General features: G+C 38.4%; 2 protein-coding genes across 3 annotated transcripts in view; one reads left to right on the top strand and one right to left on the bottom strand.

Moving 5' to 3' along the window:
• LOC109031098 (uncharacterized) lies at positions 1-14,954 on the top strand. 2 transcript variants are annotated; one of them, XM_019042430.2, is made up of 9 exons: positions 1-394; positions 959-1,045; positions 2,473-2,598; positions 3,123-3,191; positions 5,173-5,328; positions 6,278-6,399; positions 6,835-6,908; positions 7,990-10,943; positions 11,496-14,954. In XM_019042430.2, the coding sequence occupies exons 1-9, from the start codon at positions 383-385 to the stop codon at positions 11,745-11,747; spliced, it is 3,852 nt and encodes a 1,283-aa protein (XP_018897975.2). In that variant the 5' UTR covers positions 1-382; the 3' UTR covers positions 11,748-14,954. The 2 variants fall into 2 exon arrangements, with proteins under 2 accessions (XP_018897975.2, XP_018897976.2); XM_019042431.2 differs by lacking the exon at positions 3,123-3,191.
• The window catches only part of RecQ4 (RecQ4 helicase), an 18,977-nt gene continuing 16,345 nt past the window's right edge, over positions 14,278-16,909 (bottom strand). The window contains exon 15 of the mRNA XM_019042429.2: positions 14,278-16,408. Coding sequence (XP_018897974.2) covers positions 16,178-16,408 — 231 coding nt within the window. The 3' untranslated portion in view covers positions 14,278-16,177. The remainder of the gene's footprint in view (positions 16,409-16,909) is intronic.

Consider the following 16,909-nt stretch of genomic DNA (forward strand, 5'->3'; position numbering starts at 1 on the left):
ATTCGCTAGGGGACCGACCGACCGATGGACGACGAATTTCGTTGTGCTTTCGAACGTGCTATGCCTTGCGGTGCACTAATGTGCACTTTGTAAAGCCCTTTTCCTGCAACACACCTCATTTTCTTTTATTGTGTCCATGTATTCGCACCGAGTTTTGTTTCCGCGGAAAATCGGGCATTAGCGCTATTAATGTCCGACTCCGCAAGTCCTTAAGTTCATGCACAGTGTTACATAGTGTAAAACTGAGGCTGAGGTAGGATTTGGACAGGCCTCATCTCACTTCAGAAACAATTTCGGCTGCTTTGGCCACTGGCACTCGTTCTGTGTTTGCTGTTCTATTATTTGTGTTTTCGTCTCTACCCGTCCAACGTATCTTAAGCCAATGGATTCAAGAGTAAGTTGCATGCGTCATGAGCCATTTCATTCATCGAGAGTCATCTATAGATAGTACCAAAGTAATCCGTAATGTAATGTACATTTACCGGAAGGTCTGTTGAATTATGTTATGCCAAACCTGCTATGTGCTTTCTTTTAAATTTTTTTACTACACTAAGCTTTCTGAACTGTGTTCAAGAACAATCGGTAACTTCCTGGTTGTGTTTCTATTGGTAATCAGAAGTAATCCCACCTTACATTTTTTCTTAACTGCCTTCCAATACAACCGGACGAATTCTGATCATCAGATACTACAATGAGTTGAATGCCTGACACCTTGTATTGCCAGTCCGACGGTAATCCATTTTCACCCTAAGTTGAATAAATGTAGCATTACCCAGACGAACTCTAACTGTGGGTGTCAAGTAAATCATTAAATTTACCTTTACCTTTTAACACTAGTACTTAAGTATCTGACTTTCGTAGCAACTTGCTCTAGTCTGTTTTTCAACTACCGCTAATATACATTAACTGAATTCTGTCAAATCCTTAATATTCATATATTCGTGTGGATTTGTTCTAGATGAAGAGTGCAGAAGAGCAGCGGCTGATAGATGCGAGGATAGCAGAAATAAAGAGAAAAGAGCAGCTCATCAAAAAAAGACAACAGGTATCGACTTGGATGTCATCCTTTGTTACCTGGTCAGGCAAAGAATTTATTGCACACACAAGTATCCAACTGATTGATGCGGAGTCAGCAGAGAAGTAGCAAATCAGAGCTCTGTAAGAGCCACACAAGGAATGACGTAGAATAACAAGTAGAACTCGCGTCAGATAAGATGGCAGTTGCTTATTTTTCATTTGCAAGCGACTGAACTGTCATCCAATAGCTGTAGAAAATTGCCAGTACTCCTCAAATAATGAAATGCCTATGCCGAAGTAGGGAAAAGTTCCAGTTAGGAGAATATTTCTCTTTCAGTAGGCACATAGTTTATTGATCCAGGGGTACAAAAAGTTCCAAATGCAGACAGTTTCTTATGCTCCAGCGTATTTACCTCACGGGGAATATCCAATATTGGTCTCCTTGAAAAATGTCCAATTTCATGATCAAGTGCCCGATTTCATTGCAAAAGAACCCCGCTTTATCCTTATGGAAAATCCCCCCCCCCCCAGTCAAACCTGATGAAACCTTTGATATGTCGCTCAGCTAGTCATTCTGATCAAAAACTCTCATGGGCCCAAAGATTTTCGAAATATTTGCCGTTTTATATGCACGTACGAAGATCCCTTCGGCCAGACCTTTGTGCGGTGCCACTTGTACCCCTCCCCTCCAGTCCACTCCGGCCCCTCTCCGCTTCTCCACCATCCGTACTGGATGCTCAGACTCCGATGCCCACGGGGCACTGCTAATCGCCAACAGCCCGGGTGGTCTTATCTGGGTGATGATGAAGACCACCCGGGCCAGTGACGATGAGCAAAGTCTCGTGAGCGTCGGAGTCCGAGCCTCGGGTACGGGTGGCGGAAAAGTGGAGAGGGACCGGAGTGGACTAGAAGGGAAGGATATGAGTGGCGCCGCTCAAAGGTCTGTCTGGCGGGACCTCCATTCACCCATATAAAACGGCGAATATCTCGCAAACTGCACATGGGATCTCTTTGGGCCCATGAGAGCTTTTGATCAGAATGACTAGCTGAGCAACATATCAAAGTTTCATCAGGTCTCACTTTGGAGGGGGGGGGGGGGGTTTCCCATAAGGAAGGTGCAGGGTTCTTTCCTCACAGATTGGTCACAATTTGGTACAGTGTTAAGCCAAAAGAAGAAAGATTGATAAGTCATCACTTTTGGCTTTGGAAGATTTGGCTAATATTTGCAGTGAGTTGCGAGATCAGGCTTTTTTGGCACTGTTGCACTGGTCCTGGCAAATCTATGCTTTCAATTTTTTTGAGTTTGGACTTTCCGCTTGAGTAGTAGGACTTTCTTGGTTCCATTAGGGGTGTTTCACATGAGATACCATTGCTCAGGTTAGTCAGGTTAGTTGCTATATACAATGTATCAGAATTTTGGCATTGACTAATTTTTCATGGGTTTATTTTCTTCAGGAAATAGAGGAAGACATCAGACTTGCTGCAGAACAAGATGCGTTGGTAAATCTTAAACCTGTGGCTGATGACTGGTTACCTGGGAAACTCAAACCGAACAGCCGAGTTAGTTTTGGGGAAGTAGAGGTAATGCATTACTGAATAGTCTTTTTGGTACCTTAAAAGTACTCAAAATTATGTATTTTATCAGAGGTTCAGAAACTGGATGACTTAAAAAGAATTTTATCAAAAGAGGTCATTAGTATATACTAAAACTTACAAGACACCAGAGGTTCACGCCTCTGCCTAAGACAAATACATATCTATCAGTTTGGCCACAATAAGTCCAGTCGGCACCCGGAAGTAAGTACAGTTGAAAGTCATCTCTCAAAGCGCATTGGCTCTGAGGGCACTCAGTGTTTCCCTTAACTGTATAACTCAGACGCATTACAGAAGATTCCCCCCTCCATTATTCTTAGGCATTTCAAACAGTTAAATAATCATTCTACTAGCGCAGCAGCCTTGCCTCGAAATTTTGAGATAATGGAGTGTGTGTTAATTTTTACTCTTAGTGCTATCTTAAAAATTTTTTAAAGTAATCATAGTATTGAGCTTCCGAACTATGAAAAAAAATAAGTGTCACTTAATCTTCGTTATCAATTGTTCTGCAGGAAATGAACCCAACATCAAAACAGATGCCTTACCGAGGTAGAGGCCGAACAAAACGTTTTGATGATCAGGTAAAGCCAGTAACAGTGCCGCTAATAATAATGCCAACCTAGTTTTTATTTTTTAATTGATTTCACCATTTGGTTCATCTAGCTGTGAATAGTGCTTGATTTTTATTATTTTCCAAGCTTGAACTTCTGCCAGAAGCTCATTTTATAAGAATTTATACCTGACTAGATCATTATTTCTTTAATTTCACCCAGACTTGTAAATCCATTGATTCCCTCATCTCTTGTTTTATTTTTCCATCATATTGATGCTTCTTGTGGTTTATTTTTTGCTTTTGCTTGATTTTGTAAGCCTTCTTGATTACCTTCTCTCCAGCTTCTATTTTAGTAGCACATGGATTTCAAAATGATTCAACTAATAACCGCACTCGTATGTTAACACATCAGGGGTGAGGGAGCTTTTTGACATTTACTCTGGTGGGGCGGCCAAACTATCAGCCACTGGTAGCTTATGTGCCCCCAAATCAAGTTTTTGCTCATTTTTGGATTTAAGTAAGAAATTATGAGACTGTTTGAATTATAACCAGAAAATATGATTATGATAGTTTTTTAAAACTTAGGTATGACACCTTTACTTGTGAATGAAAAGTTTATTATCCCATCTTCAATTATAACGTTAGGATCCCAGTGGCTAATGGCGTCTCAAAATTACGCCGTACCTTGCATGTCAAGAAAACCCATTGATACTATATCAGGCCAAATTAATCCTCATCCTAATCTCTCCTTTTATTGCTAGGCCCAACTTGTTCAAACATTTTGTTACATTCATTGTAAAATTAAAAATCCTGTTTTCTTGCTGTAATGACAATTTTAAATAATTTGCGAACAATAATGAAGCATGAAATCACATGATCAGTCAACATCATGTAATATTGTATCTAATTTGATGAAAAGTTGCCTAAATTTTACGCAAGTTTCTCGAGGCAGGCTTTAATTTTTACCCTGAAAGTTGCATAGGCTGCATTCTAAAGGTACATGTTAAAGCTCCTCCAAATGTTTCTCTAAAGCAGTATTTGGAACAAAATAATATTTATAATAATTAAATTGTGTGGAAGATAGATCTGTGGTTTTCTTCTAAGATGCTTTCAGTTACTAACATTACTAGCTCTTAAGACAATGATTTTAATTATTATTTTCATTTTATTGAGGATGAACCTGTATTCTTCTTCCTTTTCCATGCATGATGGACTATGAAGCCATTAGGTCTGGGCATATCTTATTTTAGGACTGCTGACTTAATCTGAAGTCTTTTCATTTCCATCTAGTATTCAAGTTTATTTATGAAGTAGATTAGAATTCCATTTTCTAGGGAGTTCAATCCTTGTGTCCAGTATTCTTTATAGTTGTAAATCGCATAATTTAATATTTTCCCACATTGTTTGCCCACCAGTGGCGTGGCGTGAATTGCAATATATCGATTGTTATGCCATTGAAACCCATGGTAAAGAATCGATTATCAAGATGTTCGCTGCGTACACCCAGTTTATCGATCTTTTTCCATGGGTTTAAATGGCCGATCAATCGATAAATTTCAAACAACGCCATGCCACTGTCGACTACTGCTTACTGAACCGTAAAGAAAATGAAGTACATAGGTCAGTCATTCCTGAAGACGAGTTTTAGAACCCTACTGCACAGTGACGTAGAACTGGCTGTTTCCAATGTATTGCCAATGGGAGCAACCAACGTGACGTCACACTGGCTGCAGCTGAGTTGTGGCGGGGCGGGGTAGTAGCTTTCTAAAAGATGCGCAATGACTAACCTGTGCGGATTGGTCTTGGTTCTGTTGTATGAGATAGCAACCATTTTGAATTTCTTAATTGGGGTCGTTTTGGGCGTTTTTAGATGAAGGATGTAAAGGATGAGAAATGAAATAGATTTGTGAGTTTTCAGTCCATCATTACAGACGACAAATTTTCATGTGTGTAGAATATTGACGTTCCTAAATTGCTTGAAAATCTCAAATATTTATGATTGATTGCAGAGGGTTGGAGGCCCACCACCAGATCCTATCAGTTTTCTTGCGGATCCAGAACGGGATAATGCTTTGTCTGATTCAAATTCAATGCACTATCAGCCAAGGAACAATCGACAAGAACTTCGTCAGGAGCCTCCTCCGAAAAACCTGAATGAAAATTGGGTAAGAAGCCAACTGTTGTTATTGTTTTTTTCAAGGGTAGTTAAATAAATAAAGTAAATGAGTCCATGTTATATCAGGCAAAGAATGCATCCAATTTGATGCTTTGAAAAAAAGAAAGAAGAACTGAGGTGTCAGTTAAGTATTACATAATGTGTGTATGGGATCTTAGGCAGTAATATCCTTTACAGTAGGGTCAGGCAAAAATGTATTTCAAGCAGGGTGAGGTGGATTAAGGTTGGTAGAGAAATCAGAAAAAACAGCTTAAGTATCAGGTAAATGATCTCTGATCAGCAAACATTCAATACTGAGGTTACAGGAAACTTTAATTTTCTAAATGAAGTTGACGGTGTCAGGAGATCATGTGTTGAGCTATAATTTGTGTTCTGGGGTGAACTTCTGTTACTTAATCGTCTTCAGTGAACTGGGCAAAGACACCATCAAAGGATAAGTGTCTTAGCTCAATCACCTTTCCTTTGGTGTAGCCAAACTTTATTTTTATCCTTAGGTGTTCAGAGTTCCACTGAACTATTATGCCAAAGCAAAGGAGGAGTTTGCCCATTTAGACAAAATCTACAGAGAGAGGATTTTACGCAAGGAGAAAATTTTCCACTGAAACTTTTTGTGCAAGGCTGGAATTGGAGTGGTTATAGTGATCAAAGTACCCTACAGGACAAGGTTAAACATGTTGTCGTGAAATTTGATTCTGCTATCCACCTAGTTTCAACTGCCAACTAATTATGAAACCCTCTCTATCAAAGCAAATGAGAGATAGCAAAGGTGTTGCAGTGACCATTATTATTTTCGGTCTGTAGCCCTGGCATTTTTCTATGCCTCTGCTCGTTTCTTGGCCTGATAGCCTTAAGTACCCAACAAAATATTGGTGGTGAACATTAAGAATTCCATTGATTTTTGAGTAAACTTCTTCATATTAATCATCTTTATTTTTCAGAGAGGTGAGGAAAAACGGCTACCAGCTAAACCCATAAAAACTCAAGACGGTGACTGGAGAGAAGAGAAGCATAAGAACGTGGACAGAAATTGGCGTGAAGACGGCGCTGGTGATTATATCAGGTTCGACATTTTTCTGGTCTCTTTCAAAGTTTTGAAAAGAACAAGATTCATTTGCTAGCAGAAAAATTACTTCAAGTGGTATCCAATGATAAGAGAGTTTATCAGATCTTCCTGAATTCAAAATACGTTCTGGAAGTTAGAAATTCTGTCAGGAAGTATGCGTAACACAACTTAATTGACCTCAAAGAAAGGTCCTCCCAATGCACATGTTTTGAAGCGGACTAAATTACTATTCCTGAAAGTGGCTTGCTCTATTTTAAAGTGAATAACGTTATATGTATGATGTATTTTATCATACTAACAAGTTACTCACCTGTCCCATAAACAGCATTTGAAGCAGCCTTCATTTACAAGTTTCATTCATCTTTTCAAGGAAGTTTTCCTCAATCTTATTTTTCTTTTCATCCTCTAAAAACCAATTATTCTTTGCCCCAGGGATGACCGAAACCCAGGAGTCAAAACCGCAGATATGGTACAAGATTGGAGGAGGCCTCAAGCTCCACCTAGAGGTAAATATTCTGTTTTAATTCTAATGATAACCATTCATCAGAGTATACTATTTTTTCAGGTATTTTTCTCTTCGGTCTGAGAGAGCAAAGTGAAAAGTTTCAGAGTACAGAAGTTAAAAATGGCAGTTTAAATAGTGCTACCTAAATGTTCGTTAATTTATTCTTTTAATTTTGCATGAATTGAGATGAATTTGAATTCTTTTCTCAGCAGTCTAAGTTTGCCCAGTGGGTCCCAGTTCCTCTAATCTTACTCTTTTTTTTCTCTTTTCCTTTATTCTTGTCTTTTTCATTTCTCTTGTCCATTTCCTGTTTGCCTGTCTTCATTCGCTCCGGCCATTTCCATTTCTGTGTGTTGGCACATGCGCACAAGCAAACTTTCAAGATTCGCAGGCCCCAAATTTTTTTCTACGGTGTGAGAATCCCTTTTAGGGGGGTTTGTTCCCTTTTGAAGCCACCTGTTTGTCTTTTGATTCGCTACTGAGTTGTGATGAGTGGTTTTTCTCTCATATTATTGCCTTGATGATGTGTCTTTTTCTCGTTTTTCTTGCTCCGTGTTTGCTCCCCTTTGTGGCATGCCTTTTCACCACAGCCTCGTGGTTATTATTGACAATGTCCAGTTATATTCCCAGTTATGTGTCTTCTATTTTTATTGCGTGGTCTAGTGCTAGAAACCAGCGCAAGTTTGATCTCGTCTTGAATATCACAATAGTCCTGTTAATTTTTTATTGCAACAAACCGTTGCCCACTTTCTCCCTTCAAGAATCATAAAAACTGTCGGAAAGTCCAAAACTCAGATTCTCTCTCTATTCCATAAATCGTTAAAAAAAATTTCAAAGACCTTTTGCTGCTGTTCTTGGGATCAAAAAATTATCAGGATAATCTGCCATAGGGGTTGAGTAATTTATTTTATTATTTAATTGAGCTGAAAATTGTTTGAGTTTTTACCACTTACCGTTGTAGTTACAAGCACCTGCACTATGCCAAAATGAGAAGTCCAAGCTTCCTTTTTCATTCATTTTTTTTCTAAGTTACTTTCCCTTGAATCTTTTTTTGTAATGAACCGTTTTATTTTTGCCCACAGCCCAAACTGGTGCTCCTAACGACAGCTACATTGTTGATGAGGACAACTTTGGCCATACAAGATACTTACCCAATCCAAATGAAAACACACAAAATCCTAGCGATCTTCGAAACAAACTCATGGAGAAACGCACAGCATCGAGGTTACCGCCTGATTCAAGAGAGGAGGAATTACAGGAGCTTCCATATTCTGCTTTCAATAAGCACCCAAGTCCTACAAACTCAGAACTGTTGAATTCACAAAGAACCTATGATGATCCTCAAGCGCCACAAAACTCCGCATACTACCCAAACTCTAAAGCTCCATCCTATGAACCATTGCAAAAAGTTGAAGATTTGAGTAAGGTCTACCGCGCAGAAAGCGACGATGGTTGGGAAGCCAGCGAGCAGTCACTTGTAAATCAGAAAGTATACAGAGAAGAGCCCACCAGGACCCAGTACTGGAAAGAAGATGATTCTTTGAATTATTACGAAGATCGTCCACCAACCGTTAATGCTACCCCTCAGTACATCGGCACTCAAAGAATTCCAGCAGAGCCGCCCAGAAGGGAGCCGCAAGAGAGATTTTTCAGGACTCAGTCCCAAATCAATGACAATGAGTGGGCTCCAGAAATCCAACGGGCTCAAAATATTTATCCCAATGAGCAGTATAGTTCTAATGCTGGAGGGCCGTATTCAAACGATGCATCCTTTGAGCAGCCTCCCTCGCACCGCCGGATTGTAAATCCTCCTACTTACGACAGACAGCCTGTCATTAACCAACAGACTTTATCCAGTGGTGGTTCTCGTCAAAATAGTGCATTGAACACTGGGAGACCTGACGATGCCTATGCCTATTTTCAAGCCAAGATGGCGAAAGCAAGAGCACAACAGGTCTCAAGCCTTGAGCTAGATGAAATGCAGGCACAATTTTCCAAGATGTATCAGACTCCTCCCGATAGACGAACTACTGCTGGGAGCGCTTCAGCACAAATGGTGGCTCAATATCAGTACGCAGAAACAAACACACCAACACAAGTGCCTGTCAATGAAAGACAGTATGCTGAGAAAATCAATGCTCGTCATCAAATAGCAATCAATTCTCAGTCTCTCAACTCGCACCAGCACTCATATCCAGAAGCGAATAGTTTGCACCAACAATTACCAAATTCAAGGAATGTCAGCCATCACCAGTATGCTGAAATGAGTGCACGCCAACCCCAAAGCATGACGCAACAACAATATGAGGCAAATTGTGCTCGTCAGGTACCTGCACGGTCCATGAGTATGAGCCATCCAGAATACAATGAGATGATCGTTCGCCAGCAAGCCCTACAACCGCGGAACAATAATCAGGTAGACTATGCTGAAATGGTCAACACTCGTCATCACGCATCTGAACCCCAAAACTTAAGTCAACGCCAGTATAGTGAACCCATCACTGCTCGGCAGCCAGTTCAACAGCCTCAAAGGTATTTGTCCCATCAAATACCTGAGTCTCGCAACATTGATCATGAATATGGTGAAATAATTGATTCACATCAGCGTGCACCCTTGTCGCATAATACAATCCAGCAAGAATATGGTGAAAGAATCATTTCTAGGCAGCAGCCAGTGCCAAATATTCATCCGCAAAGTGTATCACAGCCCCAATATGTTAAAAACCATTATGCTGAGATGAATGCCCCGCAACAAGTAACTAGCATGGAGAATATGTCGTCAGTCAATCAGCCCATAACCGCTGATATGAATGACAGGATTAGGAGATGTAGAGAGCAGGCCATTTTGGCACCCCATGCTTCTAATGCGCAACAAAGCTATGCAGAACCACGCAGCCAAATTGATTATCAACGCCTAGAGGCTATGAAACAAAGTGGATTTGTAGAATACAACAGTTCTGTTGGGCGCAATCCTATGAAAGGGACAGATAACAATCGTCATAATGAAGAATTAATGCAAAATTACTCTAGTCGCATTGAAGTCAGACCTAATCTCAACATTCCACGATCTCATCCTTCTATGGAACCAGACTTGTATTCAGACACCGAGTATGATACTCGGTCGGTTGATCCATCTCAAAATCATTACCTACAAGAAAGTAGATCTGTGTCCAAGCAGACTGCTAGTGAGCCTCAAGAAGATCAGTGGACAGCGCAAATGGTTGAAATGAGGCAACTGGCAGGTCAAGCGGTACAACAAAGCTCACAGCCCAACTGGAACGTTCAGCCCCCGCAACAACAGCAGGTGAATGGACGACAACCTCAACCAGACAGTGAGTCTCTTTTAGCTTTCCAGAATGAACTTGTAGCTCACGCAACAGACAGAATCCAAGCGAGAGTGAATAGTGCGTTAAATGACAGGTTGAAAAGAGCTAGAGATGCTGCCCTTCAAGAAAAGCTGGAGCCACCGCTTCAGCCATCTCCTGTAGGAAGAGCCATCAAAGGGTGCTCTCAGCCGTCGGCTGGTGACAATCAGCCTCAAATCTTGCAACCTCAAATTGACAGTTGGCAAAATAGCATAAAACAAACTTCAGATTATCTCCCTGCAATTCCTCTTCAAGAACCTCAGCCTTCAAAATCACCAGATGTTAATCAACATGGTCCGGAAAGTGTTCAATCCTGCCTGTTGCGTGAGCCAGAAGCAGAAGTGCCATTAGAAGAAGAGCAAATAGAAATAAATTTACCAACATGCATTGATTTATCAAAGCCGCCTCCAGCCATTCCAGGAGTTCTTTCTTCAGGACCTCCGGACCTACTCTCAGATGAAATAACAGCAAAGATATTTTCTGCCCCCCCACCAGTAATCCCCGAGTTGAACCCTGATAGTGATGATGCTGAAAAATTAATCGCAAAACCCTACTATCAGTATAAACCTCCATCCAACCAGTCTTTCCGCCCAAAGTTAACGTTTTCTCTGGAGAAGAAGGGGCTAGAAAAGACTGATCAGTCATCTGCTACTAGTTCTGCCTCATCGCCGGTAAGTTAATTTTTTTATTGATTTTGTCTCCTTCCACTAAGGCATCATAACGTCGCTCCTTTCACGCAAGGACGTATCTCTATTTCTGTATGAGCTCCAGGGAGCATAGATTTATGTATAAAACAGGGTTCATGTAGAAAATGAGGTACGTCCTCACGTCAGAGGCGCGATGATATGGAGAAAAAGACTCACATGCTGTGCAATACCACTCGCTCCATAATGTCAACTATATGAAAGACACAAAAAACTGATCTACAATGGCTGAATATGTTATTTTTGCTTTAATTTTGGTAGTTTTTAGAATATATGCAGGTAAAACTTAAATATCAATAAAAGTTTAAGAAAAAACTCATTTTTCCTCAGTAAATGTTCCCTTGTGACTTCGCATTCAAAAAGAGTTCTGTGAGCACAGCAGTGGATGTAAGAGGTATAATGCATATTTCCTTATGCTTATTGAAGAACACAAGCTCCAGTGTTCATCTGATAGATCCCTGTCAGTTCTGAAATACATGTCACTTCACATTTGTAATCTTCGCCTTTTTTTTTTTCTAGCCGAAAAACGATAGGCTCAAGAAGGACACTGTCTCAAAAGATGAAAAAGCGTCCAATAAAAAGAATCAAGAGGTGGTAGCAGAAAAACGTATTTCAGCAGCGGAACGTGTTGCAAAACTCCTAGAAACCCCTGTAGTCCTGCCTGATTACACTCCCAGTTATGTTTTAAAAGTCTTGGGAGAAGAAGAAATTAAGAACATCAAATCCAGAACAGCTGGAAATAGCCGCAATGCCCAAAATGTTGGATCTTAGTTCATACTCTTCAAGGGTACACTTTGCATGAAGACAGATCCAGTGACTTTCTATTTGTTCCTATCTTGCCAGAAAGATGAAAATGAAACATTTTGAGTTCACTCGAAAATCTGAGTATTAGATTCACTCGCCTCTAATTCCAAGAGTAATCGCCCAGGAACTTACGGTTTTTTGGCGGAATGTTCATGTAGTGAACAAAACAATCCAGATGAAATCTTTTTTAGCTAAAATTCAGTAGAAGTAGCGATTTAATTTCCTTGGAAATCTTACACAGACCCTTACTCTGTATAATTTACATTATGATACAAGTTTGTGGGTGTACAAGAACGTTAAGAGGAAATACATAAGTAGAAATCAGTCTGAGAAAAATGAGGATTATGTACTTAAAATAATTTGGTTGTTTTTTCTGTTTACCAGTACGTAGATCTCTGAGTGCTTTCTCTTGACTTTTCTATCATTTAACACTTACAGCTCCAGCTTACTTTCTAGAATATCTAGTTCTTGAAGCTCCCTAACGAAAGGTTCACAATTTGGATTGCTGAATGAGTCCTGAAATTAGCAAGGACTCTTAATTTTGACTCACAGAAAACTATGCCATGAAATGGAGGGTTTCTTCTTTTTATACCTCTTGATGAGAGTGAACTATGCCAGTTTTAACTCGTGACGGTTTGATTTCATTTTCTGGTGCTAAGGATCCAGCCTATGGCCAACTGATCTGCTTAAGACTTCCATTTTAGACCAGTCCAGACAGTTCAGTCATTCCTGTGGATGAGTTTTGAGATCCTTCTGTGTATTAGCAGTGGACTGGGAAGTTAAAATGCGATGCATTTCTCATGGGAGACGCAAATTCTACATCATACTTGCTGCAGTGGAGCGGGGGTCCCTCTGGCTTCTCACTGATGATCAAATTGATTTTCAATGATTCTCCTACTAACTCCTATTTGAATAAATCCAGCCCAAGCCCTTTAGCGGATCCTATGTAATCGTGTGGATCTCAAAAAGATGTGTAGTGACTGACCTGTGTGGATTGGTATTGCTTCTTTTTTTAAATTCTTATTTCTCTCTCCAATCATCACACAAGTTTTGTCTTTTCATGTTTTTTTTTTTTTTCCAATTGATTTTTACACGTTGACAACCACAGCAGTTAGCAAAAGAGCTTTTTGCATCTCCAGGCTGGTCATCATGGCAAAATACGATAGTAGAGTTTTACCGATTCTATGTATTTGCCTAAAGCCACCCACCCTGAGATGGTCACTGAGACGTAATGGGCTCCATCGTCTTAGATGAACATCAGCAGGCCTTGTTTCATGAAACATTTTAACGAATTTAAACTTTGTTTGCTGAACTGTTCGTCGCTAACTGTGCTAACGCACATCTTTATGTTATCATAGTTTTGTTGAATTATTCTCTGAATCCGTAGTTTTGATCATTTCAAGTTACTTCAGGCGAACTGTATGTGAACAACATCACCCGTAAGCTTGTGCTACTAAACTATGCCAAACGGTGGTGGCTAGCTGAATGGGTTCATTTGTGTAGATGGAGCCTTAATTCTCACGTTTTGTGACAAAATCAGCATCAGGGAACAGTGAGATGGCTAAGATTCAGTGAGAAAAAAATGTTTTGATCCCTACTTTCGTTAGACGATTAGTAAGCTTGAGGCATGATCCTGTGGAAGTCGACGTGTTGATCAATGTGCGTTGATTAAAGTGTTAATCAACCAAGGCCCAGTTCTACCTCTTCTTGACAAATTTAATCTCCTGATAGAGAAAAATTTAAAATGCTGTTTCAAGAGATTTTAAAGCTTGACCTCTATGTTTCATTGCGTGAAGGTCATCTTTGGCTCTGGCGGAACATTACCTGTAAAATGGAATGAAACGTTTAAAACGTATCAAGTGGTGATAGAACAGGGCCTGAACTATATTTTAAATTTTGAACCTCTATGGTGCCACTCATTCAAATTCAATTGTGTCTTAACATTGAATTTTCAATTGTCAAAACAATTAGCAGGATCTAATGTCTGTAATTAGTGCTTAATTCTAGTTGGAAATGATTTGTTAAAAAATTTTGAAACTATTACTTCTTTTGGTGTATAGTACTCTGAAAAAAATTCTGGCCTCCTTGCATTTATAAATCAATTCTGCACCAATGTTTTCAGATGGACAGATCATTGATGTATTTCTACAGTTGAGTTGATCAATGTGATTCAGTGTTAAAAGGAGACTAATTGAAGACTTATCACACAATTTGTTACATGTCATTGTATGTTATGTTTGAAATTTTAAATTTTGACATGCCCAATTTCCTTAAGTCAATGTCTTAAAGTAAACAAGACACTTTGACCTTATCATTTTTAATTTTTTTCCTTGAAGTTCAAGGAAACCTCTGAAATCGTCAAGATCTTTTTCGTTTCTTTTCTTTTTCTTATTAACTGAAACGTATTTCAGGTTACCTTTTCATCCTTCATATGTGACAAGGGTAGTCAGAATGGATCTGTTATGGTAGTCACAAAATTGTGTTTTGATTTTTTCAGATTATTGATCAGCAATAAATAATAAACTCCGTTCAAACATCAAGTTTCCATGTCTAATGTTAACATCATTCTTGCACACACAACGTCATCCTTTAAAATACAGGACGTATGAAATAATCCACCACAGCGGTGTGTGTGTACTACATCTTCCACCTTGATTTCATTAATATGATTTGATTGATTCATTAAAACAATGCACTGACGCAGCGGATGATGTCACACACTGTGTTGCATGGAGAGTGATACCTCCATTAATATTGGATGTGGAAACAAGGCATTTGGACAGATCATTTCATTTTTTGCTAAACTTTAAGCTTAAACCATAAAAATACAATTCTATTATCAGCGCAACTCACACGTTGTTCACACAATGAGAAGAATTAGTAAATAATCTCCAAAAATAATTTTTACATTATCCACTATAGTGGATATGCATTTTTCAAACAAGCAAATTGTATTTCAGAGACTTTTTTTCTCTTAAAATTTTTACCACCAATTTTAGGTAATTTAATTTTTTTTCCTTCCTTTTTTAATGATATAGTTTTAAGTTCTTGTCTGTTTCTTTTTTGTGGCATTTAAAATTTTGCAATGAGAGTTTTGCAAAAATTCCTGTGAAGAATGAAAGAATTTGATTCTCCTTCTTGAAAATCAATAATTATAGCTTTTAATAAATTAAATTCGGAGTTTTGTTTCAAACTATGGTTTTTCCAGTATCCATAAACTGACATAAACAGGACTCACTCAAAAAAAAAAAAAGAAAGAAAAAGAAAAAATAAGAAGAAAAAAACGAATTGGGGCAAGTTGATCGTCAGAATTAAATGACAGTCAAAAGTAAAATCTGTTCTGCGATCTGCTGTGCCATAGAATAGCTACAGCGGCTCCAGCTTGCTCCACCTCTTTTGCCTCAATTAGTTTCTTTCAATTTTAACTTTGGATCTGTGGCATTTATCTAGTTTATTGGCACACGCCTCAGATTTGATGGAGGCTCAACTTCAATTTTTGGGTGTTTGTCCCTTTTACAAGGAAAGTAGTTTTGCTAGCTTCCAATTTTTTTTTATTTATTTTTTTTTTTTTAGAATATTGATGGCTGAAATGTGGGACCTTATATCTTTGATAGTGAGACGTTGCAGACTTCGTGTCATACTTAATTGTTTCTTTGGAAAACTACTTCACATTATTTATTGAGAATTTCCTTGATATTTTTTCTCTGCCAGGAGAATATTCTGTAAAAATTTCAAGCAATAAGTTGGTAGTTGGTTCGTTTCTCTTCGAATAAATCAAATAAGAGCAGAAATTGTGTAACACCACTCTGGAAATACGTGGTTTTGCACTTCGTCTATTGATTTGTGAAAACCCACAGTGAAAAGGATCATGGAGTGGAATTTCATGAATATTTTGTAGACCCCATTTCCTCCTAAGAAGGAAGAGAAAGAAAAAAAAACCAAGAATTAAAATAAAATGAGAGTCCCTCCTACTAAAAATTTGCTACTCCAAACGTACTGTTTTGAAGAAAAACCATCTAGAGTTTTAATTTACACTGTTGAGGGCTGAAAATTGTCAAGTTATGACCACAAACAACATGAATTAAACTTAGACAAACGGCGTTACTTAATTTGTTGAACTCAACAACTGAAGTTATGAAGAATTGAAAAAAATATTAAATTCATGAAAGTTGATTCATATATTATCAAAGCTAAAAATAATCTAAAAAATTGATCAAAGAGAAAATTGGTAAATAGAATGGATGCAAGTACAAAAGAAAGTTAATAACAATCATCTCTATCGCAGGAGAGACGGTACACCAAAACAACTTTATAATAGTATAAATTTCTAATTTTAACTGATGTAAAAATACTATAAAACAGAACAAACCAACAAACAAACACGCAGAAATTGAAAACTACCTAAACTTAATTAATTCAATTGTGGCAATTTGCACTAATGACTTGAAATCTTCGAGCAAATGTGCTCTCCAAAATCTGGTTCGACCCCACACAATGGCTGGATAGTTAGGGCTGCTGATTCCATGGAATATTCTTGCAATGGCAAGACCAGTAAACATCGAGTCGCGATGAGTCTCGACTAGGCTTCTTATGTCTCCTAAGACTTGTGCTTGATTATTCAAACCAGTCTGAAACAAAAGAAATGATTTGAAAAAACCTACACTCACTAAAAATGTATGGACAGAGAAACTGCGAATCTCGATTTGCAACAATGCAGACTTCCTATGATTTTATTATCTGAATAGAAAACTACTCAAGTCATTTTTTGAAAACAGTAGTAATTTTTCTTCTTCATCTGAAGAATATTCTCTGAAAATTTTAAGCCATGATAATGGTTTAGTCTCCTTTCAAAAATTAAATAGGAGCGGAGATTTAGAAACCACTATTGACACACCCTTTTTTGCAGTTTCACTGTCGTTATGTAGTTCTACAAAGCATTAAGTATGGCAAGTAAAGTATTCGTAATATTTTTAAGCTATTTTCGTTCTTCATCTTCTCTTTGAATTTATTTTTTTTTTTAAAGAGGCCATTAAAAAGGATTACAAAAAAATTAGGAACCATAATCTTTGTTCCCTCATCAAAATTTTAAACCAGGTAAAAAATAAATCTGGTAACATTTTGGCATTCAT

The sequence above is a fragment of the Bemisia tabaci genome, chromosome 3, assembly GCF_918797505.1.
Source record: "Bemisia tabaci chromosome 3, PGI_BMITA_v3".
Lineage (NCBI taxonomy): Eukaryota > Metazoa > Arthropoda > Insecta > Hemiptera > Aleyrodidae > Bemisia > Bemisia tabaci.

Excerpts from the sequence above, each read along its gene's own strand:
- LOC109031098 (XM_019042430.2), top strand. Across the intron at positions 1,046-2,472 it reads TCATCAAAAAAAGACAACAG|GAAATAGAGGAAGACATCAG; the intron begins GTATCGACTTGG and ends TATTTTCTTCAG. Across the intron at positions 6,909-7,989 it reads GCCTCAAGCTCCACCTAGAG|CCCAAACTGGTGCTCCTAAC; the intron begins GTAAATATTCTG and ends TTTTGCCCACAG.